This window comes from Mus musculus, chromosome 9 (assembly GCF_000001635.26).
Source record: "Mus musculus strain C57BL/6J chromosome 9, GRCm38.p6 C57BL/6J".
Lineage (NCBI taxonomy): Eukaryota > Metazoa > Chordata > Mammalia > Rodentia > Muridae > Mus > Mus musculus.
The window spans coordinates 80,211,467-80,238,574 of record NC_000075.6 but is presented as its reverse complement, the minus strand read 5'-3'; the positions used below and the strand labels follow the sequence as shown (position 1 = coordinate 80,238,574).

General features: G+C 41.6%; 1 protein-coding gene across 12 annotated transcripts in view; it reads right to left on the bottom strand.

Annotated features, from left to right (window-relative positions):
• The window catches only part of Myo6 (myosin VI), a 146,754-nt gene that overhangs the window by 73,155 nt on the left and 46,491 nt on the right, over positions 1-27,108 (bottom strand). For all 12 annotated transcript variants that reach the window (XR_003947804.1, XR_003947803.1, XM_011242667.1 and 9 more), the window contains exons 2-5: positions 20,818-20,959; positions 17,488-17,557; positions 12,310-12,383; positions 9,588-9,717 (exon numbers count right to left, since the gene is read on the bottom strand). Coding sequence is in view for 10 of the 12 variants with exons in the window: in XM_011242667.1 (XP_011240969.1) it covers positions 9,588-9,717; positions 12,310-12,383; positions 17,488-17,557; positions 20,818-20,934 (391 nt within the window). In the remaining 2 variants the exon portion in view is untranslated. The remainder of the gene's footprint in view (positions 1-9,587; positions 9,718-12,309; positions 12,384-17,487; positions 17,558-20,817; positions 20,960-27,108) is intronic.

Sequence of the window (27,108 nt, the reverse complement as noted above, 5' to 3'; positions counted from 1 at the left end):
GCTGATTCTGCTTGTACACAACGACCAACTCTAGAGGTGAAGCCTAGTTACACCAAAACGAAAGCACAAGGGGAAAATCTAAGGAGAAAGAGCAGCAAAGATGCCCAGCTGCCAGCCATGCCTAAGTACAAAGGCTTGGCCAACACATCCAACTTTGTGGGGATACATGTAGAACGAAAGGTCCAATTCTGATTGCTTCCTCCATCCCTCAGTGCCTCAGAACTGGGTTCTTCAGGATGACAGGCTGAAAAAGTCAAGACAGACGCCACTGTCTTCTCACTTAGACAATGATATGAAGCATCTACTGCTTGAAAGACTGTAATTTTATAAAGCTATGGTGCAAGTTAATACAAAGAGAAAGCCTGCTATTCAAGTCTTGCTGGGTGGTGGTGATGTACACCTTTAATGCCAGAACTCAGGTAGCAAAGGCAGGTGGATCTCTGAGTTTGAGGCCAGCCTGGTCTACAGAGTGAGAGTTCCAAGACAGCCAAAGAGGAATAAAAAAAAAAGGCAAGCCAAAATAAAACAAAACAGTTCCAGTCCTACACATGTAACATATTTACAAGTGATATCTAAGGTAAGAGTGAGGTGGCCCTATCCCTGAGTTGTAAAAGAGACTGCCTTTGAGATGGGAGTGATCATAAGGACTGAAAATACCAGTAGAGCCAGACATGGTGACATTCTGTCAATCCCAATGTTCAGAACGTAGAAGCAGGAAGAGAAGCAGGAGTTCAAAGCCATACTCAACTATCTATTGCACTCAAAAGTTGCCTGGTATATTTAAGTCCCTGTCTCTGTCTCTCTCTGTCTCTGTCTGTCTGTCTGTCTGTCTGTCTGTCTGTCTCTCTTTCTCTCTCACTCACTCACTCACTCAAAAAGGTACTCTTAAGTTGTCTTTTCAATGGAGCAGGCACACCTCAGAGAGCACAGGAATTTGATAAATAAGAATGCATGACTGACCCCATGAGTTGGCTACAAAGTATTCAGGCCCTCCCTGTGTAGGATACATGCTCCTAACAACACTAATACACCCAAGAGGCATACAGGCCTTGCAAAATATGTATTCAACACATGGTGTCTTTTATTAAATAAATAAACTAAGAGAACAGCATTTGCAACCTTGTACCTGAAGGACTGGCCAGGCATGTGGCTGACATTTGTGACCTGACCCGTGAAGGACTGCCCAGAGGTGTGCCAGGCATCTGAGAGCCTGAAGAAACTCTGCCATCAACACTAAAGAGTGTGCACTCAAACTCTGCCCCAGCCAGCTCTGTCCCCTTTACATGTGTCCTTTTCTCTAGTTAATATCCTCTGTCACTCTAGCAAGCCTTCTCTGTGCTCTTGTCTTTCCTTCCATCTCCTTCCTTCTCCTATCCCCTTCTCTTCCCTTATTTTAGATGATCTGTCCTTTCCCTCTTTTGTTTTCCTTCTGACTGGCTTTCCCACAGACCACGGGCTAGCCTAGTGCATGGGTCTCCACACCTCAGCCCCCTGAGGACGGGAACCCTTAGGTTATTTGACTGGTGTGCTCCCCTCTCTCTTTTCAGCCCCTGTAGCCAAGGCTGTCCTACCCTCACCTTGTCTATACTGTTCCGCCTTTTGTTTATTTCCCCTCCTCTCGTTTCTCTATCAGCCTGGTACTAATCACTAGTGTAAAGTGATTAGTGAACCTTTTCCTTCCCCTCTTATCTACCATGGTTATTAATTTAGAACACACTTTGCATCTAAGTGGCAACTGTTAATTATTACTGTGCATCCATGGTGAGCCTACACTTCTACGGTGACTGATTCTATGGGTTGTATTCCACTTTAGGGGACTACTGGAAACAGCACCTGGTTCCAAATACCAGGCTAGGTAAGAAAAATGGCACATCATCCTACTGCAGCCTAGTGTCTCCAGCACAGTGTAAACATTTCCACTAAAAGGTAAGTTTAAGATAAATAAACAAACTCCATAAACCCCATAAACCTAACCTAACCCCAGATGTTCAAAACTCCAACGCAAAAATGGAAAAAAATGGCAATTTGACACCTCCAAAATTACTAACCCAACAGCATACTCAAACTTATGGGATATGATGAAGAAGTTCTAAAATAGAAATTTATGGTAAATTTATGACAAACCCTTAGCTAAGCTAACTAAAGAAAGAAAAGGGGCAGGGCAGTGGTGACGCACGCCTTTAATCCCAGCACTTGAGAGGCAGAGGATGGCAGATTTCTGAGTTTGAGGACAGCCTGGTCTACAGAGTGAGTTCCAGGACAGCTTATATTTAAAAAACTGCTAATCAAGGAGATCTCAAAGAAACACATAACAATGCATCTTGGGCTGTGAAAGATCAAAACGAGCTAAACTGAAATTCGGTCAAGAGAAAGAAATAGTTAAGATCAGGTAGAAATTAATGAAACGGTAAAGAAAAGAAAGAATACAAAGAATCACTGAAACAATGATTCTTTGTATTGGTCCTTTGGAATAAAACAAACATGACTGACAAACCCTTAGCTAAGCTAACTAAAGAAAGAAAAGGGGCAGGGCAGTGGTGGCCCACGCCTTTAATCCCAGCACTTGAGAGGCAGAGGATGGCAGATTTCTGAGTTTGAGGACAGCCTGGTCTACAGAGTGAGTTCCAGGACAGTCAGGGATACACAGAGAAACCCTGTCTCAAAAACAAAAATCAAACAAAAACAACAACAACAACAAAAAAAAAAAAAAAGAAAGGGCTAAAATTCATAACAGTTGAGATGAAAATGGAGACATTACAACAGATACTAGGGAAATTCTCAGACCTATATTCCACTAAGATGGGAAACCTCAATGGAAATGCTCTATGTTTTCTCTTATGGAGATGACGGGATGATACACACAGTTAGATGGAGATAGTAAAGCAAATGTGATAGGAAAATAGAGCTAAGCACCTGAAAAAAGTGTTCAACATCCTTAATCATCAGGGAAATGCAAATTAAAACAACCCTGAGATTCCACCTCACACCAGTCAGAATGGCTAAGATCAAAAATTCAGGTGACAGCAGATGCTGGCGAGGATGTGGAGAAAGAGGAACACTCCTCCATTGTTGGTGGGATTGCAAGCTTGTACAACCACTCTGGAAATCAGTCTGGCGGTTCCTCAGAAAATTGGACATAGTACTATCAGAGGATCCCGCAATACCTCTCCTGGGCATATATCCAGAAGATGTCCCAACCAGTAAGAAGGACACATGCTCCACTATGTTCATAGCAGCCTTATTTATAATAGCCAGAAGCTGGAAAGAACCCAGATGCCCCTCAACAGAGGAATGGATACAGAAAATGTGGTACATTTACACAATGGAGTATTACTCAGCTATTAAAAAGAATGAATTTATGAAATTCCTAGACAAATGGATGGACCTGGAGGGCATCATCCTGAGTGAGGTAACACAATTACAAAGGAACTCACACAATATGTACTCACTGATAAGTGGATATTAGCCCAAAACTTAGGATACCCAAGATATAAGATACAATTTGCTAAACGCATGAAACTCAAGAAGAATGAAGTGCCCCTTCTTAGAATTGGGAACAAAACACCCATGGAAGGAGTTACAGAGACAAAGTTTGAAGCTGTGACGAAAGGATGGACCATCTAGAGACTGCCATATCCAGGGATCCATCCCATAATCAGCTTCCAAATGCTGACACCATTGCATACACTAGCAAGATTTTGCTGAAAGGAGCCAGATATAGCTGTCTCTTGTGAGACTAGGCCGGGGCCTAGCAAACACAGAAGTGGATGCTCACAGTCAGCTATTGGATGGATCACAGGGCTCCAATGGAGGAGCTAGAGAAAGTACCCAAGGAGCTAAAGGAATCTGCAACCCTATAGGTGGAACAACATTATAAACTAACCAGTACCCCGGAGCTCTTGACTCTAGCTGCATATGTATCAAAAGATGGCCTAGTCGGCCATCACTGGAAAGAGAGGCCCATTGGCCACACAAACTTTATATGCCCCAGTACAGGGGAATGCCAGGGCCAAAAAATGGGAATGGGTGGGTAGGGAAGTGGGGGGAAGGGTATGGGGGACTTTTGGGATAGCACTGGAAATGTAATTGAGGAAAATACATAATAAAAAAAAAAAGAAAATAGAGCTAGGAAGGTTTTAAGTGGAATGGAGTAGAAATGATGAAGAAAACAAAATGGGCTTGTCAGCTCAACAGACACTTGGTGAATAGGGAACAAAAAACCCAGTAAGTGACAAGGCAATGAAAAGACATTTTAAAGCGTGACTGAAGGGTACTCTGCATGAATTAGTCATGCTGCTCCCAGACCAGAAGCCACTAGCCTTTAAACCCAAGTCCCAGAGCCTTGTGAGTTATTGTCCAGGGACACTAAAGAGGTTCCCAAGACAATGGGAATGATTGCCATTGCTTTTGGTCAACCACAAGAACTAGACAGAAAGACTCTATTGCTAAAGACACCACACACGTGAAATGCAATGCACAAATAAACTGAGCTGGCCGACCTAACTTGAAGTGTCATGGCCACTAAGTTCTTAGTGCTGGAAGGTGCTGTGTAGGCTGCTTCGGGGTAAAGCATCAAAGGCCTTACTGGGCTGGAGATGCTGAGTACCATAATACCAACCTGCCAGGCAAGATGTTCTCACTGGTGCAACAGTGGTACAACTATGGGGGGGATGGTTAGTAATCATATCTCAGTCCTTGGAAATAAACATATATCTGGTACAGTAAACCTGGGCAAAAGCTCATGGCATCCTATGAGGAAGCCTGACACTGATATTAAGCTAAATGGATATGTAGTCAAACTGCTGTTTAAATATTTATATTTGTACCTTATACTACTGCTACAATCTGCATTGGCCAGAGAAGAGCTTTTGGGAGTAACAGCTCACGCCTGTGAAAAGGCTGAACGTAAGTGGCCGTGGAGTGCTCAGCTCTGTGACAAGGCATCTGTGGCACCTGCTCTGGAGAGCGTCACAGTAAAGGGGGCAAGAAAATCTTGTAAGAACTTGAAGATGGAGAAGTCAAGGAAATGCTGTCTCTGGGTGACATGATGTAATCATGAACACCCAGCAGCTCTGAGAACCTGTATATACATGGCCTTCACGAAAAACTAAAACATGAAAATAAGGTGGGAATTAGTTTGAGAGACGAGAGATGTAGAAAGGGGTAAGATGGACAATTGGATAATTAATGATCATAATACGTTGTATGAATGTATTAAATCAGAGACTGAAGGAATGACCATTCAGAGACTGCCCCACCTGGGGATCCATCCCATAAACAAGCACCAAACCCAGACACTATTGCGGATGCCAACAAGAGCTTGCCGACAGGAGCCTAATATAGCTGTCTCCTGAGAGGTTCTGCCAGTGCCTGACAAATACAGAAGTGGATTGGATGTTCACAGCCCTCCATTGGACTGAGTATAGGGTCCCCAATGAAGGACCTAGAGAAAGGACCCAAGGAGCTGAAGGGGTTTGCAGCCCCATAGGAGGAACAGTAATATGAACCAACCAGTACCCCAGAGATCACTGGGACTAAACCATCAACCAAAGAAAACACCTGGTGGGACTCATGGCTCTAGCTGCATATGTAGCAGAGGATAGCCTAGTCAGTCATCAGTGGGAGGAGAGGCCCTTGGTCCTGTGAAGGTTCTATGCTCCAGTGTAGGGGAATGCCAGGACCTGGATGCAGGAGTGGGTGGGTTGGGGAGCAGGGAGAGGGAGGAGGAGATAGGGGGTTTTAGGAGGGGAAACCAAGAAAGGGGATAACATTTGAAATGTAAATAAAGAAAATATCTAATAAAAAATGAATGTATTAAATTAAAACTCTGTCTCAAAAAAACAAAAAAATTAATTAAAATATTTTTATCAAAAAAGGAAGAATTTCTAAAATATAAGATAAACTGCCAAATTAAGCCAAGATAAGATAAACTATTTAAATAAGTCCATATCAAGATTAAAATAATAATTTTTTTAAATTCTATACTTAAAAAGAGTCCAGGCCCATACTGATTCACTGTACAATTCTATCAGACTTATAAAGTAGCATCAGTGTTTCACAAACCAACCCAAAACAGAAAAAGAAGAAATGCTACTAAATTATTAGTAGGAAGCTAGTATCACCCTGAAGCCCAAGCAAAATAGACATAACAACAAAAAACAAAATGACATACCAATGCCCCTGGTGGATACTGATGCAAAACTTATAAATAAAATGCTTGAAAATTGAATTTAAGAATATATCCAGAAGAGCCTTTAGCACCATCAAAGTGGCTTCATTGCATGGTCCAGGGATTATTTGACTTATGCAAACTGAGAAACATAATTCATCACTGAGATGGACTCTAACACAGAAATCACATGTACATTTCAATAGATGCAGAAAGCCTTTAGACAAAGTCCAGCATCTCTCCATGTTAAGATCCCTGAATAGATGAGGCATAGAAGGAGCATTCTCAAAATAACAATGGCTGTTTGTGACACAGCTAAGCCAACACTGTACTAGGAGGAAATGTTGGAAGCATTCCTACTAAAACCAAGACCAAGGCAACAGTTTCAACTTTTCCCACTCTCATCTACACAGTGCTTCAAGCCTTGACTATAGAAATAATACAAGGAAAAGAAATAAAAGAGCCACAAATAGAAGCATTAGTCAGTATATCCTCATTAACAGATTAATGATTGTCTTAGTCAGGGTGGCTATTCCTGCACAAACATCATGACCAAAAAGCAAGTTGGGGAAGAAAGGGTTTATTCAGCTTACACTTCCACATTGTTGTTCATCACCAAAGGAAGTCAGGACTAGAACTCAAACAGGTCAGGAAGCAGGAGCTGATGCAGAGGCCATGGAGAGATGTTCTTTATTGGCTTGCTTCCCCTGGCTTGCTCAGCCTGCTCTCTTCTAGAACCAAGACTACCAGCCCAGAGATGGTACCACCCACAAGGAGACCTCCCCTCTTGATCACTAATTGAGAAAATGCCTTACAGTTGGATCTTGTGGAGGCATTTCCTCAACTGAAGCTCCTTTCTCTGTGATAACTCCAGCTGTGTCAAGTTGACATAAAATTAGCCAGTACAATGATGATATGACTTGACATAAGAGACCCCCAAAGTATGCAACAGAAAACTCCAAGAGCTAAGGTACACTTTCAGAAATGTTGACGGGATACAAAGTAAACAAAGATCAGTAGTTACACCAACATACACCAATATACACCAGTAAACACCAAAGACAAACAAGTTGAAAACAAAATCAAGGAAATGATTCTATTTGTATCAAAAAGTAAAATAAAATGCCCTGAAAAACATCTAACTAAGGGAGTGAAAGGCGCTACAATAAAAACTTTCAAATACTAAGAAGAAATAGAAAAGGATACTAGAAAAGGAGAAAGACCTCCCATGCTCATAGGTGGAAGTAATCAGTATTATGAAAATGGTTATACAGCCAAAAGCAATCTACAGACTTCATGCAGTTACCACCAAAATGTCATTCCTCACATAGGTAGAAAAAACTATTAAAATTCATATGGGAAAACAAAAGATCCCAGATATCCAAAACAATCTCAACCAAGAATAGTAGAGACCTGATTTTAAGTTGTATTGCAGTATAATAATAACAACAATAATAATAAATAATAATAGTAATAATAATAATAATAGTGCATAGTGCAGGCACAAAAATAGACATGCAAGTCAATAGAATAGAATGCAGAGCCCAGATACAAACCACCAGGTTCTTTTTTTTTAACGCAGGTGCCAAAGATATACACTGGAGAAAAGGCCGCCCTTCATTCACATGTAAAAGGATGAAGCTAAACCTTATTTCTTGCCCCACTCAAACATCAACTCTTTATGTATGAGAAACCTTAGTGTGAGACCTAAAACTCTGAAACTGTTAGAGAAAAAGTAGGTCAAATACAAGATAGACACATTTGTGAATGGGCTTAAAGAGGTCTCCCGTTGCTCAGGAAACCATGTCAATAACTGACAAATATGATCTCACGAAATTAATAATCTTTGAGTAGCAAAGGAAATGTTAGGTGATGAGACAGCCTCCAGAGTGTAAGAAAATCTTTTCCAGCTAGATATCTAACAAATAATTGATATCTAGAACATAAAAATAATTCACGGGGGTGTTCAGAAAGAACACCAGAGCCTCAGAAAGGAATGGAGGGGAGAAATGAAATGCTGATTGCCAGGAATGACATGACTCTCCCAATCCTGAACTCAGAGCAGTTATGATTATCTGCTCAACACTGACTCTGTCAAAACCCTGTCAGGGAGCAAGGAGGGCTCACAGATCCCCACTGCTTCCTAAGGATTTATGCGTAGTTAATGGCTGATGAGGAAGACAAGAGACATATTCTCCATTAATAAATATAGCTATGATGAGGTGCCCACACTCCTGTAAACAAAACTAATTCAACCCTCTGGATCACACACACACACACACACACACACACACACACACACACACACAAGACTAAAGTCCAAAGGCTGTGGTTAGAACAGGAAAGGATTAGTGGGTGTGGTAGGGATACCAAAGAGGATAATCAAAATATACTATACACATATATGAAAATGTCCTAATAAAAATTATGTATAATTAATATATGCAAACAAAAAGAAAACCCTTATACACTGCTGGTGGTGATGTAAACTAGTACAGCCTCTGGGAAAATCAATAGAATGGCTCCTCAAAAGATTAAATAAATAAATAGGAAGGATGAAAGGAAGGAAGGAAGGAAGGAAGGAAGGAAGGAAGGAAGCTAGCTAGCTAGCTGTTGAGATAGCTGGTAAAAAGTGTTTTCCATTCAAGTCTAGCAACCTGAGTTTGATCGCCAGAACACATTTAAAGGTGAAAAGAGAAAACCAAATTGACCTCCATAGAAGACACCTACTCCAAGTTGTCCTTTAACCTCCACAAATGTGCCTTGACACATGTACCAACACACACATACACACATGCACGCATGCTTTTTTATTATTAAAACCAATAATTTTTGTTCCTGGGTGTTTACCCAAGGGACTCCAAGTCAAGGGACCACACAGGTCATTGCACACCAATATTTATCCCAGCACAATTCACAATACTTAAGTTCGGGGACCAACCTAGGTGTCCAACAACACAGGAATTGATAAGAAAAATGTAGTATGGAAATTTTTTTCAGCCATAAAGAGAATCAAAATTGCATCTTTACAGGAAAACAGATGTAACTGGAGAATATCAAAATAAACAAACTGTGCCAGTCTCCTGTCTGTCCTGTGCAGTTCCTAGATTTCATATAGACACATGAAATCACATAATGTAAATATTACATCATTGTAGAGATGAAACTGTCTAGGAAACAAAGTGGACTAACAAGAGGAAGAGGTAGAGAAGAGGAGAGCACAGGGTGTGAGGGATGGCACGGGGGAGGGTGCATATGGAAGATGAACAGAACCCACTTGCATGAAAGCATCCTTATGTAACACAGTACCATGTACAATGAATATATACAATGAAATCCTTTAAAAGACTCAAAAAAATTTAACAATCTAGTAAATTTGTATGATGTAAGACAAGACAAGAATTAAACTGCAACTTACCAATGGCAAAGACATGGGGTGGCATCGTCCCAAGAGATTTTCCTTGATATGACTTTATTGTATCTGAAGAATATATCTTAGGTATATCAAAGTATGGATTCACTGCAATCAGAATGTTGGCCACATATGTCTAAGTAGGAAAGGCAGAAAAATGAAACTGGCAGTTATTTCCTTTGCTTCAAAACTAAACAAGAAAAAGAGGAGAAATATTCAACAGACAGAGCCCTTTGATTCTCGTACAAACAGGACTCCGAAATCCACATTTCTGGCTCTATATTAAATATTTTCTGATTTTAAAGAACCTAACCATTTCTAAAATTCCAAAGAAATACTGATTTTCAAATAAGTGTTTTTGTGCTGTCATTCCACAGTTATCTCAAGGTCAACACCTTCAAAGTCAAGATTATATCTTCCTACTTCCCTTTGTCAAAAAAAAAAAAAAGTCTCCTCCCATAGTTCTTCCTGGTACGTGGCTTCACCACATCACCACCAAGAGCTGAGTGTCTACATCTCCTGTGGTGGCTTCTGCTGCTGAGTTCACTTAGGGAGCCCAAGCTGGGTCCTACAGATCGATTCAGATCCCAGGCATCCTCAGACCACTCCACCTGATCCCAAATCGTTTAGGGATCTTCAGCTCCTTCTGAGCCTTCCCTGTCAGTGAATGCTCACGAGGGACTTAGCGCTGAGAGAACCACTTAGTCATGGGAGTCCTGCAAAGTACCACACGCCAACAACTAGGATTAACTGTTTCATCAACAACTTACATTTCTTTTAATTTGAAATTGAATTTTTTTTAAGACCATAGAAATGTACTAGGAGAATTTATAAAACTCCTACTCAGGTAGAGTTGTAGTTTAGTGATACTGATAAAAGTGGAGCATACAAGACCATACTCCTTTCTTTCCAACTGTTTAAGAGAAGTGTAAAATCCTGACCTCTCAAACTGCTGAATGCACACAATGCCCTGAAGCACATCTCCTATAGAAGAGTGACTAATGAAGAAAGAAGGGCTGCATGCAGACTTGGCTCAGCAATGTCTATTCAAACACAGGACCCAGTTTTGGTCCTTATGCCAGCATGGTGGCTCATCACCATCCATAATTCTAACAAGGGATTTGACACCCTCTTCTGACCTTCACACGCACTGGTTACATACATGGTACACAAACATACATGCAGGCAAAACACATATACACATAAAATAAAAATAAATAAATCTTTAAAAGAAGGAGGAGGAGGAGGAGAAGAAGAACCAAAGAAAAGGATTAAGGTCCTCCTGCTGTTTTACTCAAATATGAAGGAGGATAGTATTTCTGATTAAGTATATTTAAACTATTACTCTAAATTGTTTCTTTCACGTAACCATGCATGTATGCAGGATAGCAATTAACACCTTTATTTACTTTTATAGTAATAACAGATGCAATTATAGATTGCCCACATTTAATGACTTTATAACCAAAAGGCCCAACTGGCTAAGAGAAAAGAACATACCACTCATGACTTCAGGCGACCCTGACAACACTTGACTTGAGATCTACTCAGGAGAAGCAGCCTCCTGGTTATATCCAAATTAATTTTCACCAACTTGCCACTAGTTAAACTGTCTAATAGTTCTAAAACTTTATTACTTCAGTGCCTCAAACAGCACTTGGTGAACACTGGAGTCTGTTCAACTGCAAGCTATCGCCTGAATAAACATTGCCTCTGAAAGTATTTCTACCCAAGAATACTTACTTTCACACCTAAATATATCCTTTACTTAGTTGAATTTAAGGGGTAAAGTACAGGAAAGTGAAGTCTAGTCCCATGCTTGGAGACAAGTATGTTCTTTTGGGAACAGACTACATTAGTTCTATTTCCCAGCTGTCACTACTTGGACAGATGGCAAAGACTAGATGTAATGTAGTCAGAATTAAGTAAGTACAATTAGGCAAATTGATAGTGATATAAAAGATTAAGACTGTCATTTGATCTTGTAAGTGTCAAAGAAGCCATGTGCGTCCTTCGTTCAAAAATAATGAAGCCCCATCTTTATAACAGGATACCAGAGTGTGGTAATCTATCTCCAGCTGACAAAGGAATCTACAACCAGGTCATAGCAGAATAAAATCTCATTCATGTGTGCCCAATGAATAATTATAATTAAACCACAGGAGCTAATATCCATCTGAATGATCTGATACAAACTCCTTACACCAAAAGCATTGTCTTTCTTCGTACTTAATGATCTGGACATTAGGGCCAGCATCTAAGAGCTAATGAAATCCTACAATTATTTAGGCTCCGTGATCAGACTTCTTGTATATCTGATACCTTCTCAGCTACTGCCTTCCATTTTAGTTTATGTATTTTTCCTCATTTAGTTTGGTTTTATTTTACTTCAATACATATTGGCTGCCTGAAATTCTCTGCACAGTGTGAGAGTGAAATTAAACAGATATATAGAAATATACCCAAAAAAAAAAATCAAACTCCAAAATAGTTTTTTAAACACTCTAATTGGACCTTTGTAAGCCTGAAGTCGGTTAACTGGTTCTCGGACTTCTCATTCTGTAGATTTATTAAGTGCCCACTGTGTACCAGGCTCGGGGGGCACACCACATGGCGAGCACGCATCAGAACTCTCACACTTATCGCACGCAGACCAAGCAGGGCAAAAGCACCTGTGGCATGTGAGACAATTAGCCACAGAAACTGAAGACACTGGTCAAATACTTACATAGATTCTGTCTTTACTGTACCGAACTTTGACATTGTGGAGGAGTGTGGCTTCATTTAAGTACATCAGTGAACCTACGACAGAGGTTTGGATTAGAGAGTTAAAAAAACAAAAGGCAAAATAAAATGCTTTATGCTAATGATAATCACTTTGGTCCCAGTTTAAAAGTCACTTTACTAGGGCTGATTTAATCCCATGCTTTTAGAATACAGGGACACATAAACCCCCAGGGGCTAGTATAGGACAAATCCATTTGGGGTACACTGCATTGGTAGAACACTTAACTAGAAGAAATCCTAATTGCATATGTCTGTGAGAACTTTAGATGATACGTTTCCAGCTAGGAGAGCTATACCTAGCGAGTACCAGGGAGTGCATACTCTGCTGAGGGCGGGGTTAGTCGCCAACCATCAACCAACTAACTGTAAAGAACTACTGGGTGGTTATGATCCAACAAAGTGAGATGTGAATCCAGAAGCTTACAGATAAAATAAAAAAGGATACGGTTTTAGAATGGCAAGGGAACCGCAGATCATTTGGGAAGTTCTCACAATGACTGATAAGGGAAAGTCAGGCCTGGAGACAGCATGGACATCTTAACCCAGCAAATTTACCAGTTAGGTTCAGAATCAGGCTAGACTTGTTTTTTCTGTTCTGTATGGTCCATCTCAGGGCCTTCTCTATTTAGTCCCTGCACACTCCCATCTCCTATGCTTCATTTCTACTGCACACTAGAGCAGACAGTACCACTCCTCTTACCAACTTTGTTGGCATTGGGACCACAATTTTATCAGTTATCCAACTTAAAAACAGTAGGTAACATCAGAGCCATCTCCTCTTGTCTCCCACTTGAAGTTTCCAAATCTTCGAATAACACAAAAATGATATAGCCTATTGCCAGGTTCATGGTTAATTCACTAATGTTAACCCAATCTGAATCCCTGGCATGTGTTTCCCTCCTTGTCTACAGTCCCACTGCTGCAGGACTGGAGCGAGGTCACAGGATCTCTTCTGTGGTTATGGTGACCTCTTACTGGTCTATTGCTTTAATCACTATTCGCTCCAATCCTGACTGCAGAATAGACTGACTAAACCAGAGCACGTACCTAAATCTCTCTCCACTTCAAAAGAATACCCCTGGGGCTCAATCACCTACAAACATTCACCTTAAAATCTACTCAAGACTCTTAGTAAACATATATTCAAATGGACACTTTTACAATGTTCTATGTCGTGTAAGAATATCTAACTTGTAGACAAAGTGAGCTATTTATCACACCCACGACACATTTGTCGTGTTGTCTCTGCTTACGGCATCCTTTCCATATATATATGCATAGTTCAGTTGTTCCACATGGCCCCTCACTGAGCATCTATGTATGTCTTCAGTGACTGCATCTCTAGTACACATGTCAACGGTGCCTACAAGAGCCTCTTGCTGGACTATCTTGGCAAAGAAATGCCCTGTTTCTGCACATAGACAATGCAGTCAGTTCTCTTTCCAAGGGCCGAAAGCAGAATAAGAGTAAGAAGTAAGTTAAGTTTGGGCTCTTGACAGTTGGGCTGAATCTTTTCTCTGAACCAAGGGCAGATTTGGAAGGACTGGGAAGCAGAGGTGCATCTATATGGACTGTGGATCTCGTCCCCTTCCTTCTATAGCCCTAACCTTCTTCCACTCTCACTCCCTGGAAGCCTCATCTACACGTTGTGTTTCTTTATCCACACATGCTGCTGAGTCTCTCTCCACGTCTCACTTCCCTCTCAAACACCTGCCTACACGCTAGCAGCTGCGTCCTCTGAGAGAAAATTGCTGATAGCACAGCGCACATGCACAGAGCCGGCGGTCGTGTAACCCTACACTGCCATGGGGGTGGCTGCTAACTCTACTCCTTCACCCCAGCCCTTACTCCCCACCTGCCTTCTCAAGGACATCTGTTCACCCAACCAAATAAACCCCTAATGGCAAAAACCCATCAATGGCAGAAGGTCCTCCAGTCACCCTGCTCAGGCCATTCCACCATCATGGGGGGAGGGAGTCTGCTGTGTGTTAGAGGAAATGTAAAGTCTCAACCCCTTCCCTGGTGGTTTGGTCCAGGAATGTCCACAAGGGTCACAGAAACAACTTCCTGCCCCACCTCATTTCACCCCACCCTGTTCTAGCACCCAGCCCTAGGGTTACCTGGTCGGGCTATTCATGTAGACTGTTTACCTTTTCTACATATTTACAGGTTTGACTATAGTCGAGTTAACAGTATTTTTGAGACAGGGTCTCATCAGGCAGCTCTGAATAGCCTGAAACTCACTATGGAGACCAGGATAACCTTGAACTCAGGGAGATATATGTGCCTCTCCTTCCCTTCCTGAGGGCTGGGGTTAAACGTGAGCACCATCACACCTGGCAGAACATTATGATATAAGAACATTATGATATATTTTTGGTTTGTGTACACATGCATGTACGATGGGGGATGCTTTAAAAGATACATTTTGCAAAAACCTCTGGGTATAGGCTTGTTTGTTGGGTGGGTGTGTGGGTGGTTTTGAGGCCAGGCCCTGCTACACAGCTTATGAACTGGAGGTCCTCAAGTTCTGCCTCAGCCTCTTATGTGCTGGCACTGCAGGTGTGCACCACCATGGCCTACCCTATCCCTCTGCCTTCCCTGACCCTTTTCCATGTGGTTCATAACACAGTGCACATATCGGTCATTTAGTCCCTACATTATCCCTGTGATACAGAATCAAGGGATGATAGGACACAAAAGGAAGGCTGCATTTGGAAAGGCTGATGGGATCATGGCAAGCCTCAGACCAAAGACTAAGGAACAACTTCAGCTGAAAACTGCATTCTAAACTCAACATCCAAAGCTGCTTAAGTGACAAGGGCTTCAGAGAGGGAACTTCAAGCTGGGACAGGCTACCGCATGATGAGGATGGTTAGCCTCAGCATGGTAACCATTGCCACCACTTGCAATCATCGGTGAGAGCACCTGACAAGGGCAGCGAACTCCACTGGGGCCAAGGAAGGTCAACAGTGGAAGCATGAGTCATGGCAAAGGAAGCGGGAGTGTTCAAAACATTCATTCGAAAAGACAAATGGGAAACTCAGATCTAGGGTGCTTAGCTACATATGAATGTGTCTCTAAGCAAAACATGTTAATACATGAAGAGGATAAGCTGTTACATCGGATACCCAAGCACATTTCTGATATGTTTACACATGTTGGGAGAGTGACAAGATAGGGTGCATGCAGGAATCAGTTCTGGTTTTCCACTGGGTGGATCCTGGATTTCAAATTCAGGTCCCTGAGCCTGTGCCAAGTGCCAGTATCCACTAAGTCATCTCACTGGTCCCCTAGAAATTGTTAACAGAGAGACACTTTCTATTGTTTTCAACATGATATGTGTTCATCATGATTCCTGTCTATTTTGCCTTGATTATTGCTCAAAACTGCATTGTTTCATCAAACTCTGCATTAATTTGGAAAGGATAAAATACTTCTCGATCCTTGCACCTAACAATAACAGCCGCTGTTTACTGAGGCAGGTATTTTGCTAATGCATCACCTCTAAGCTCCAGGCATAATTACTCCCAATTCACAGACAGGCTTCCCAAAAGAGGTGCAGTGTGGCCTACAGAAACATTAGCTTCCAAACTGAAGCCAGAATCAGGACCCACGACTGTCTTGCCCTCAGCCCACAGTGCCCCTGAACCACCACTAGTTCATAGCCCCTGCTTTATACATGGCGTCTTTCAGGCTTAATTATAAACTCCGGCGAACAGCAGTAAGACTAAACCTACACCTTTCTTTTATCTTCTTTTCTGTGGAGTATTTACAGTTAGATACTTCTAAGGAAATCCATGGTCGCTAGAAATGATCCTCAAATACCACACCTAGCCCACTACAGTTTAGCGGATCTAGAATGTTCTCCAAAGGCCTTACTGTTAAGGCCTGGTACCTCAGTTGGAACTGTTAGAAGATGAGGGACCTTTAAGAGGTGGCCCCTAGAGGAAGGCCATAGGCAAGCCACTGGGGTATGCCTTAAAGGGATGATGCAGGCCACGGGCTTGTTTAACTCTCTCTTTGCATCCTGGCTTCAGTGAAGTCAGCATCTCCCTCTACCATCTGTCTCTGCCTGGATACACTGCTTCTCACCTGGATACACTGGATCTCTCTCTATGTCTCTGCCTGGATGCACTGCTTCTCACCTGGATACACTGGATCTCCCTCTACCATCTGTCTCTGCCTGGATGCACTGCTTCTCACCTGGATACACTGGATCTCCCTCTACCATCTGTCTCTGCCTGGATGCACTGCTTCTCACCTGGATACACTGGATCTCCCTCTACCATCTGTCTCTGCCTGGATACACTGCTTCTCTCCTGGATACACTGGATCTCTCTCTATGTCTCTGCCTGGATGCACTGCTTCTCACCTGGATACACTGGATCTCTCTCTATGTCTCTGCCTGGATGCACTGCTTCTCACCAAAGGCACAAACACATTGTGGGCAAATGGCCATGGACTGAAATCTCCCAATCTACAAACCAAAACAAACCTTTCCCTTTTTAAAATTAATTTAAAGTGAATTAATGGATATAAATTAATTACATCAATTATTACAGTGATGGAAAGCCCCAAATAACTGAAATACTTTTGAATATTGAAAATGTAAAAATAAATACAGCCTGTTGAAAGAATATTTTAAGGTGTTGACCAGTCAAATTAATACTATGTTTTCATATAACACTCTGAAATAAACTTTCAATTGCAAATTATTCTGCAGTGCTGTTTTGTTTTGTCTACTATTGGTTTGCCTTATCCAAAGAGTGGTATTAAATGACTCTTTCTGTCAGCTTCCAAATTAGTAGGAACTACCTCCCACTGTGAGGTTTGAAATGACTTTCAACACGACTAAGAAGAGACTTTTAGTTGAAGCTTCCAGTAACTCGGCACCCGACGCACACACATGTAAAATAACAGTAGGAGACACTCAAGAGCATTTCAGGGAAGCACACATGGGATGCAGTAACCAACTCGGGCCTCCCAAGCTCCTGGAAGCTCTTTCCAAGCCTGTGTGTTCTGACCCAGCCTTCTGTACTTCTAACGGAATCACTAACTTGCTTTCTGAAAGGGCAGACCATTTTGTGGGAGAAATAACTTTGAACTTAATACTTACAGTTATCTTCCACATCTTTTTTGCTGTCCTCTTCTGCAGGAAATACTTGGTTTATGAGAGCCAAAAATGTCTAACAAACAAACAAGCAAACAAAGGTTTGAGCGGCTGACACTTTCAGACAGTGAAAAAAACAAACAAACAAACAAGGAGTTCAATTGATTGCATATACTGTAATGGCCACAACAACACTTCTCTATTAGAGTATAACACAGATTCTACTACTTAACGAAGCACTCATTCAGAAGACAACTCTTAGCAAAAACTGTCCTGCGTCCACTACTACTGTAAACATGAATCAATGACGGCAATTAAAAAGAAAGTGACCCAAGTTCTCACAGCCTCAGCAGGCCAAAGAAACAAACACACTTATCCTAACAAAGTAACAAACACATTAATCCTAACAAAATAACAAACACACTAATCCTGAATTTCTACTTAGGGGCATGCCAATTACCAAAAACTAAGAGCATTTTAGATTTACATATAAACATTTTTATTGTCTTAAAAACAAAAACATTTACAATCAGTTACATATAACAAAGGATTAATGTTATTTGAGAAATATATATGATGTTAATTCTTACACAAAAATATGTCAAAAAATATAAAAATATCTAGTCCATGTAATTCAAAGAAGCCACAGATAGCAGGGTGTGGTGGTGCATGCCTGTAATCCTAGCACTTAGGGCTGCAACCAGGAAGATCAGGAACTCAAGGTCATGCTTGACTACATAATGAGTTGAGGCCTGGCAAAGCTACATAAGACCCTCTTTCAAAATAATAATAATAATAACCCATAAAGAAAGTTGCATCCATTTATCACTCACTTAAGATGCTCCGAGAGACACTGCAGAATTAAGATAGCATCTTGTAACAGAGAGCAAATGATCTCAAATTACATCTAAAGAGAATTAAATTTTAATCCGTGCTATCTTAACAGTTATTTATAAATTTATACCTCTAAATAATTACAATTAGCTCTTGTGGCTGACATTTGCAACTGGATCAAATGAAACTCTTAAGGAAAGATGGTTTAGTTCCTTTACAATAACACATGCAGGGTTTCACTCCGTGGTAGCGTTTCTGCTCAGTATGTGCAAGACCCTGGTCCGATCCCCAGTAAAAGAAAAATCAATATTTGTAACTCTACGTGTGCAAGAATACGGTATACAATATGGTTATCGTAGTTTATGAAGTAAAACCCAGGCTTCAAAGGCCATTCCAATTCAAAGTTATGACCAATTTAGTGGTCTGGGGATAGAGCTCAGTGGTAAAGCACTGATGTAAAAAATGTGAGGCCCTGGATGCAGTTTCTGGTACTACAAAAGAATAACAGCAAAGTCACACCTGACTTAGAAGACTGTTGAACCCAACACTCTGAAAGCTAATTCTTTGCAACCTAATGCATATGTTCTCAGTGTCATGTTTGGTTTGGAGGAGAGACCCCTTGTTCAAAAGTGAACTTGGCTCACCATGAACCAGAGAGGGAACATTATGTAGAAGAAGATATCAATTCATAGCAATGATTCCGTAGAAAAATCCTTTTTGCAATAGCTGCTAACGCCATAGAACTCTATAAACATTGTCACAGCCATAGCAACAGAGGGAGGGCTTGGTCCTGGCCTGGCAGGAGCTAGAGCCAATGAGAAAAACTCCAGATGAGGAACGAATGCTGCAGAGGAGGGGCAACCAAGTCTCTTAAATACCCAAAAATAATTTAATTAAACTACACTTCTACAGGTCTCCATCTGTGCCTGATCAACAGTAATATGACATAGATCAGAGCACACTGAGATAGGTAAATACTTTACAAAAGCACATCCCCTCAAATTGAGTTTAGTTTACTCTTGAGCTGAATTATTCTGTCACCTACAGATGTGACAGACCACAAGAGAACAGAAGTACTCAGGAGGTACAGCCCTTGATTCACTCCTGCCTTTTAGCTTGCTGTGCTTATAAAACATGTTAAAGCAAAAGGGAAAGCTTTCAAAATGTATTGTGTGTGAACTCTTAAAAACTCATTTGTTAGCTATGCAGTGCACTGTGAGCACATGCAGGCACCGCTAACGAAGGAAGGCAAGAACACTGTCTTTTCCTTTCCTGAAGGCATCTTTAATTGGCCTCCCTAACATGGCCCAGTATATATTACGCGTTCCAGTTCCTGGGTTGTTTACAGTAACAGAACAGTGTTCTCTCTAAAAAGAATCTCATGAGAGATCCATCTTGTTTTTCTAAGGGTCCCAGAAGGATGGCAGTCATATGGCATGAGTTAAGCACGTATCAGTAGAATATAAATTATTCATGGAGACTTGCAGAGTCTGAAGGAAACAGAAATTACATCCGTACATTTAGTCAGAAGAAATGTCTAATAGGATTATTTGTTAAGCTTAAAACTGTGAGGTTGCAGTACCAAAAAGACCCACCCTTGTGAAGGCTGGAAGAAAGATGGATGTCTACATTGGAGGCCCTGATTGTAACAACTCCTGGTCAGTTTCCCCAGATTCCACTTAGTCTATGTCTAAAATTTTTAAAAAATATGTAAATATTAAGTGTATAGAATTAAAGCATATTTATATTATTATCATAAAAAGATATGGGGGAGTTTTAAGACTCAAATATCTGGGGCTGGAGAGATGGTTCAGCTGTTAAGAGCACTGATTGCTCTTCCAGAGGACGCAGGTTCAAATCCCAGTACCCGAGTGGCAGCTCACAACTGTCTATAACTCCAAGATCTGACACCTTCACACAGACATCCATGCAGTCAAAACACTAACACATATAGAATAAAAATTTAAAAATAAAACGCAAAGCACAAAAACAACAAAAAGTTATTTACCCCAATCCCACAGTATATAAGTTTAAGTAAATGAGTAAGTTTAAGTAAACAAAAAAGGAAGAAAGAAAGACAGACAGACAGAGAGAGAGAAAGAGAAAGAAAGAAAAAGAGAAGAAAAGGAGAATTGAAGCCCCCTGGAAGAACTTGACATCACAGCAGCAATCACATGATTACTTTGTAACACACTGAGGACATTACAGCTAAGCAGGTGATTCGAATAGTGTAGCATATGGAATAAAACTGCTGCCACTGACTGTATTTTTATCACCCAACTTAGAATGCTAGGTTTCTGATTATCACAGGCTTGTATTTCATCATAGTACACAGGTCCCATTTAATCAAGGAAGTCATCTCAAAACTTCATTTACATTACCAGACATCTGCCTCCTCCACTATGGCAGGAATATTTTTTCATTTTTACCTTTCTTGGGGAAAATGTGTGTGTGTGTGTGTGTGTGTGTGTGTGTGTGTGTGTGTGTGTGTGTGAAACTCACCTTGCCTTTTTGGTTCAAAGGTTCAATTGTTAAGCTGTCAGGGCCAATATCCACAATATTGCCCATCTGAAATCCATCTGTGGGGTGGGGTGCCCAAACGGGCTTTCCATCTTCCATTTTGAAGGAGGTTATCCACTATCTCCTGTTCAAAAGAACAAATAAAACAACATGAATAATGGTGGAAACTGCTTCAAATTCTATCTCCTTTACCCGTGCACATATAAATCTCAAGTTACAAAAACACCTCCTGCGGGTGACCTCAGCCTTCTCCCCCCCCCCCAATTGTGCTCACTACCTCTTGCTCCTCTAGCCACCTTAGAGAAGGAAGGCAGAGAGAGGCTGCTCCACCCTCAAGAAGTCCTATGAACTCCCTGCTCTTGAGTACAGAGTGTGGGAATGGAAACCCTCACGGCTTCCACCTGTTCCCCTAAGGGAATTTAGAATACCACCGCAAGCGATCTGTTACTCAGTCGTCTTGTTGGAATAGATATTTATGGCACACAGATAGCAGCATGTAAAAAAGGATTCATTCTGAAGCGATGAGGCAGGGCAGGAGGCTTCCTGTGAGTTCCCTGAGCCTGGGGCTGGAGGCTTCCTGTGAGTTCCCCAAGCCTGAGACGGCAGGCATGGACTACTCCCCAGCAACTGCTCAGCCTATGTTTTCATTTTCTTACTTTTGCTGCTGATTTGAAACTCACAGTGAAGTGAGCAAATCTAAGTATGCAAGTTAATGAGCTGGGACAGATGAATGCACTGTCTACGAAGCACCGTCCTCGGTTCACAGAGCATCTCAGTGCCGCTGCCATTCCCACGCCTCCCTTTGCCCGGGCATCATCTCCACGGTCCTCGGATTTTTTCTGTTGAACTTTATATAAATGAGATCATACAGTCTGCGTTCTTTGGTGTCTGGCTTCCTTCATTTAAAAAGCATTTTATATTCAGCACAGCCAACTGTACTGCCGTGTGTGAGTCTACAGGGCCAGGCATTGTTTACCTGCTGTCTTACATTTGAATGGTTTCCAGGTAGCACCCACTGGGGACGTCCCATTTTCAACTGTTCCTAGGAGGCTTCCTTCGCTCTTGGCATCCTGAGATGCTAACATTTATAATTCTGTCTACTGAGTAGCCCAAAGGGCCCAAGCTATCCAAAATGCTTTGTTTTAAGGAGTGTCTATAAGACTAATGCATGATTCCATTTGCAAGTCAAACCGAGATGTTCTACTTTCAGTATCTCAATGGGAACCTAATTCTTTCACTAGTCACCTGTATCTAAAGAGCAGATGGTCATGTGCCACACTGATCTATTTGTGGGCCTAGGAGCTCCACTGAAGTTCCCCATGTGGACTCTTAGCTGTAGTCCCTAAGAGTCTCTTAGAGACACGTAGTCCAGTTGAAAGCTGCTAAGGTGTTGTCATCTTGCAGGGTGCATGGTGGTTAATATTTCCTATGCTAGGCTATAGAATGAACTACTTTCCCAACATAGGAAGGCCTCAAATCTAACTTAACAACTAAGATGAAGATTCTCTGTAGAAGGTGAGTCTGTAACAGTGCCTTTGGCTTGCCTATACACGTGTCTGCTTTCCCTAGATGAAGGAAGCGCCTGTGGCTTCATATATCATTTATATGTGAGTGATACTCAACGTTGTCTTACAGTCCCCATAGGGTTCTCAGGTGTTTACCAGCCTAGTGGAACCAAACAAAACTAACACATACATTATTGTTACCATTATTCTGGTCTGCATCCTGCCTTGTTCTTCCACAAATTAGTAAAGGCAGAAACATGCAAATCACACCTGAAGTCATCCTCAAATCTTCTGGCACCTTCCAAGCTCTTATCGCCCTTGATTATACCAACCCTCGGTCTCACAGGCATCTCAGATCCACCCACTCTTCTGCAAACCAGCAGCGCTTTTACCAAGGCTTCTACAGTATACTGTATACCTGCTTCTACTCTTGGATTCCTCGGGTCAGGACTAATCCTGCTGAAGCACCCATCTCATTGTGCCACTGTAATTCCATCAGGGCACAGACCATTGACTGCTTGCTCCTAAGGCCCAGCATGATATACACAACTTGACAGTCACTGGTGCATGAATGAACTGCTCATACCATCCAGGAGAGTAAGAGGAGACGGGAGACTAGAAAGAGTTGAATTCTCTTAAAAACCAAGGCCTGAAACTCAGACTGCTCTAAGCAGGTTGCATCCCTGATCTTGTCTTTACCCTTATCTCTGTGGTGGGATAGTGTCGCTTACCTTACAGAATCACTGAGGGGATCAAGTGACATAAAATTGAGATCACCATTCTAATAGACGATAGTCACACCTCCCACCCCTCCCCACAGCCTCTCTCTCGTTGGGAACCACTAATAATTTGAAGGCAATGTTCTATACACATAGACAAATGGCACAGTAGACACTAGTGATCACTTTAAAAAGGACTAATTATCCTTTTTAAAAATTGGAAAAGCAACAAAGTCACACCACAAAGGAACCCCTCCCCCCAATCCAAAAATGGAATGGCGAATTGAACGATTCAGATCACTTTCTCAATTTAAACCGTGCTACGACTCTGAAGTGAAGATGGAATTCTGAGTTCAAGGCACATATTTAACCTCGCTCCTTCATCACAGCCCTAAACCTACAGGAAAGTGATTCCTAGAAAAATCTTTCAGGGCTGCTGAGACATCTCAGTAAATAAAAGTGTTGACTACCAAACCTGACAATCAGAGTTTGTTCAACTCCCAGACCCCACATAGTGAAAGAAGGTGAGACCTGTGTTTCTGAAAACTGTCCTCTAACCTACATACATACATACACACACACACAGAGAGAGAGAGAGAGAGAGAGAGCCCCTTTGTGCCAACCCTCACTCTCACTAAGCATGTTTACATATGCAGAGCACCTTACAGCTTTGTAAAGCAGACACAGTAGCTCATCACTACAATTGCAGCACTCAGAGGCTGAGGCACAGCAATCACCACAAACTCAAGTCCAGCCTGGGCTACATACTGAGACCTTTCTTAATAAAACAAAAAATAAACAAACAAAAGTCTCTATAAAGTGACCCATTACAGGGCAGCCTCGATTCCCAGTACTACCGCCCTAGATACCTTAAGCTCTGTAGAAGACAGGCTGCAGAAATACAGAGTGGAAAGGAAGTCAGTTAGCTTTGCTGGGATCCCTTATGGAAGTTTGGTCGGCAACATTCCCAAAGTCACTGCTGGCAGACACCATCATTAACCGAAAACGACCTCATTTTTACTGCTCATCTAACAACTGATAGCTTATTTATGTAGACCATGCTGGGATCAAGCCCAGGGCCACACACTAGGTGAATGTCCTAACCCTGAGCTGTACCCCAGTCTGAGCTGCATTTTGGTGACTACTCCCAGAGCTAGTAGGAGCAATCTACAGAAGCACTGAATAATCTGCAAGAGGCACTCCTGACCTTCCCAACAGGCACCTGGGGTTGAAAGGTAACAATGGCATCAGCCAGGAGGCAGGCTTACTGGAGGCTAGGAGTGATAAACATGATCCCTTCCACATTTTTCCTCTGGACCAGTGAGGGTGCCGACAGTGTCCATGTGCTGTGTGCAGAGTGGGCAGGTTCATTCTACAAAGTGTGAGCCATGTCACCAGTACTTTCAGAAGGATCCCTAAGCATCGAGTTGTGAGGTCTAACAGTGCCTCGTGCTTTCTCAGCTAGACATTACACATTTAGCAGCAGCAGCTACAAGGATTTTGAGGTTCAAAGAGCCGAGTAACTGAAAAGGAAGAAAGAAGCATTAAATAGAACAAGCAGAAATTCCTAGCTCTGCTTACACTGACATGTTTTTCTGGTTCTTTAAGCACCTACTATGTGTCATAAATAACTGAGCACTCAGAATAGAATAGTGAACAGAAAGAATGGTGGCCTCGGGGACTTGCTGTCTGACAGGAAGATAATCAGTGGGAAAAGGGGGAGACAACCCCTGTGGTAGCAGACCTTACGGGGGGGATGTGAAGGGAAGACAGATGTATCAAATTTACCATTTGAAGAGATTACTTCTTTATCTGGCAGCCCCTGGCATGCTCCTTTGGCACACAGCTTGCCACTGGCAGCTTCTCTCACCTGTATCAGTGTACCCCAGGACTATTAGCTTCCTGGTACCCAGACACTGTGAGAAAACTGGGCACTGATGACAGTTGGCCGTGGCTGGAGCCTGTTGCATGCACCTATCTTCCACCAGCAATTCCCTTTATTATTATATTAAACTACCTCTGAAAATGCTTGCCTAAAAAAAATACTTCAAGTTATTCTTTTTCAGTTAGTTATGGAAAATATGGGTATTATTATATAGTTTCTTGCATTAATTAAACATTAACATTGACATTTACCATGAACCCAGTGGTTTTCTAAAAAATATACACTAATTATAGAAAGAAAATACTACTAAGTCCAAATAAGGACAAAGAAATAAGCCACCTCAAGATTAACAAGCTGAAAATTAGTTGAATAAGGAATTTGAATTTATATTCATTTATTCATATTTATTGAATACCTACTATGTGTGAGTCACTGTTATAGGTTTAGATTATAATGGGAAAATATGGAGGTCAACTGTTTTTCAGTGTGAGACATAAAAAAGAGATCTACCACACCCTTCTTGCAGGTCTGGCGGACAGCAGTGTGTGCTGGTCCTGGTGGCTGACCACTGAGAGCCTGTAGCCCATGACCACACCATGCACAGAACTAGTGACCAAGACTAACAGACACAATTAAAAAATCACTACAAACACTACACAAACTGAACTGTTAAGATTGGTCATATGCCTTTTCTTACAGGTTTTCAAAGACAAGATCACAAATCGTATTCTAGATATAAATTCCTGTATGAATTGCTATCACAAAACAGGCTTGAAAACAGATACACAGTAAAGTTCTCTCCTAACTCATAAGACTAAGACATTTTTAAACCCCTGACTTGGGTGTGAGTAGGGATATTCACATACACATCAGATAGAGCCAGAAAGTAAAACCATTTTCTCCTTACAACTGGTATTCACCCAATTACAGCAAACCAATCATACTCTCTCCAAACCCTTCACTGCATCCTAGACATTAAGATGCTCAGAACATTCTTTTAACTCTTTCATATAACACATCTTGTCATTCTCTTCATCTCCTCAGTTCCTCTCAGACCCTCTCCACTTCCCTCTTCATGCTCTATCTCTTGCTCTCTGTCACTGTTACTCTCACCCTCACTCAATGAAACAAAAACCAAAATCAAAACATGAAAATCAAAACAAACAAAAAAATGTACAACAAAAAAAGTCAAAACAAAACAAAGAGTATACATGCAGTATAAATACATATAAACATGTATGTATATGTGTGTGCCTGTGGGGTGTGTGTGTATGTGCGCGCGCGTGCTCACGTTCAAGTGCACATGTGTAGACAGAGGAAAAGGAGGTTTTGTGTTGGCCAACAACTACTCCAGAGCATGCTGGGGTCTGCTTTGGAGTAGAACTGACATGCCCAGTGATACTCCATTGGAAAAAAAACTTATTTTTCTTTTCCTAGCAAGTATCAATTGCAAACAACTCCTTGGCTAAGGGGTGGGACTTTCACCTTCTCCCTTTCAGTGCTAGAATTCCATCGGAGTGGAACCTGTACAGGTCTTGTGGGTGCTGCAACAGTCTCTGTATAAGTGCATGAGTCCTTTTGTACCTGGAAGACACTATTTCCTTGGAGTTGTTCAGCACCTCTGGCTCGTACAATGCTTCTGCCTCCCCTTCTGAATAGATCTCTGAGCTTTGAGGGATTTGATGAAAACATTCTATTTATGGCTGAGTTATCCAAAGTCTCTCAGTCTCTGCACATTAGCCAACTGTGGGTCTCTCTCTGTTAATTCCCATTTACCACAAGTTTCCTTAATGAGGGTTGAGCACTGATCTATGTGTATAGCAATGTTCATTTGGAGTCCTTTGATTGCTATGTTCCTTTAGCAGAATAATAGTACTAGGCCTTCCCCTAGGCCTGGACCTCTCTACTCCAGGTTCTTGATCACGTTAGCAGTGTCAGATATGGACTCATCTTGTAGCCTGCATCTTAGATCCAATCTAAAGGTGGTTGGTCATTCCTGTAACATGAGTGCCACTACTGCTCCAGTAGATCTTGAAGGCTGGTCGCTGTTGTAGGTCACAGGGTTTGCAACTGGATGATAAGCCACAATTACCATTTTTCTCTGGTAGCATGCAAAGAAACTTCTAGAACTATGACTGTGTGTCAGTACGAGATAAGTGAATGT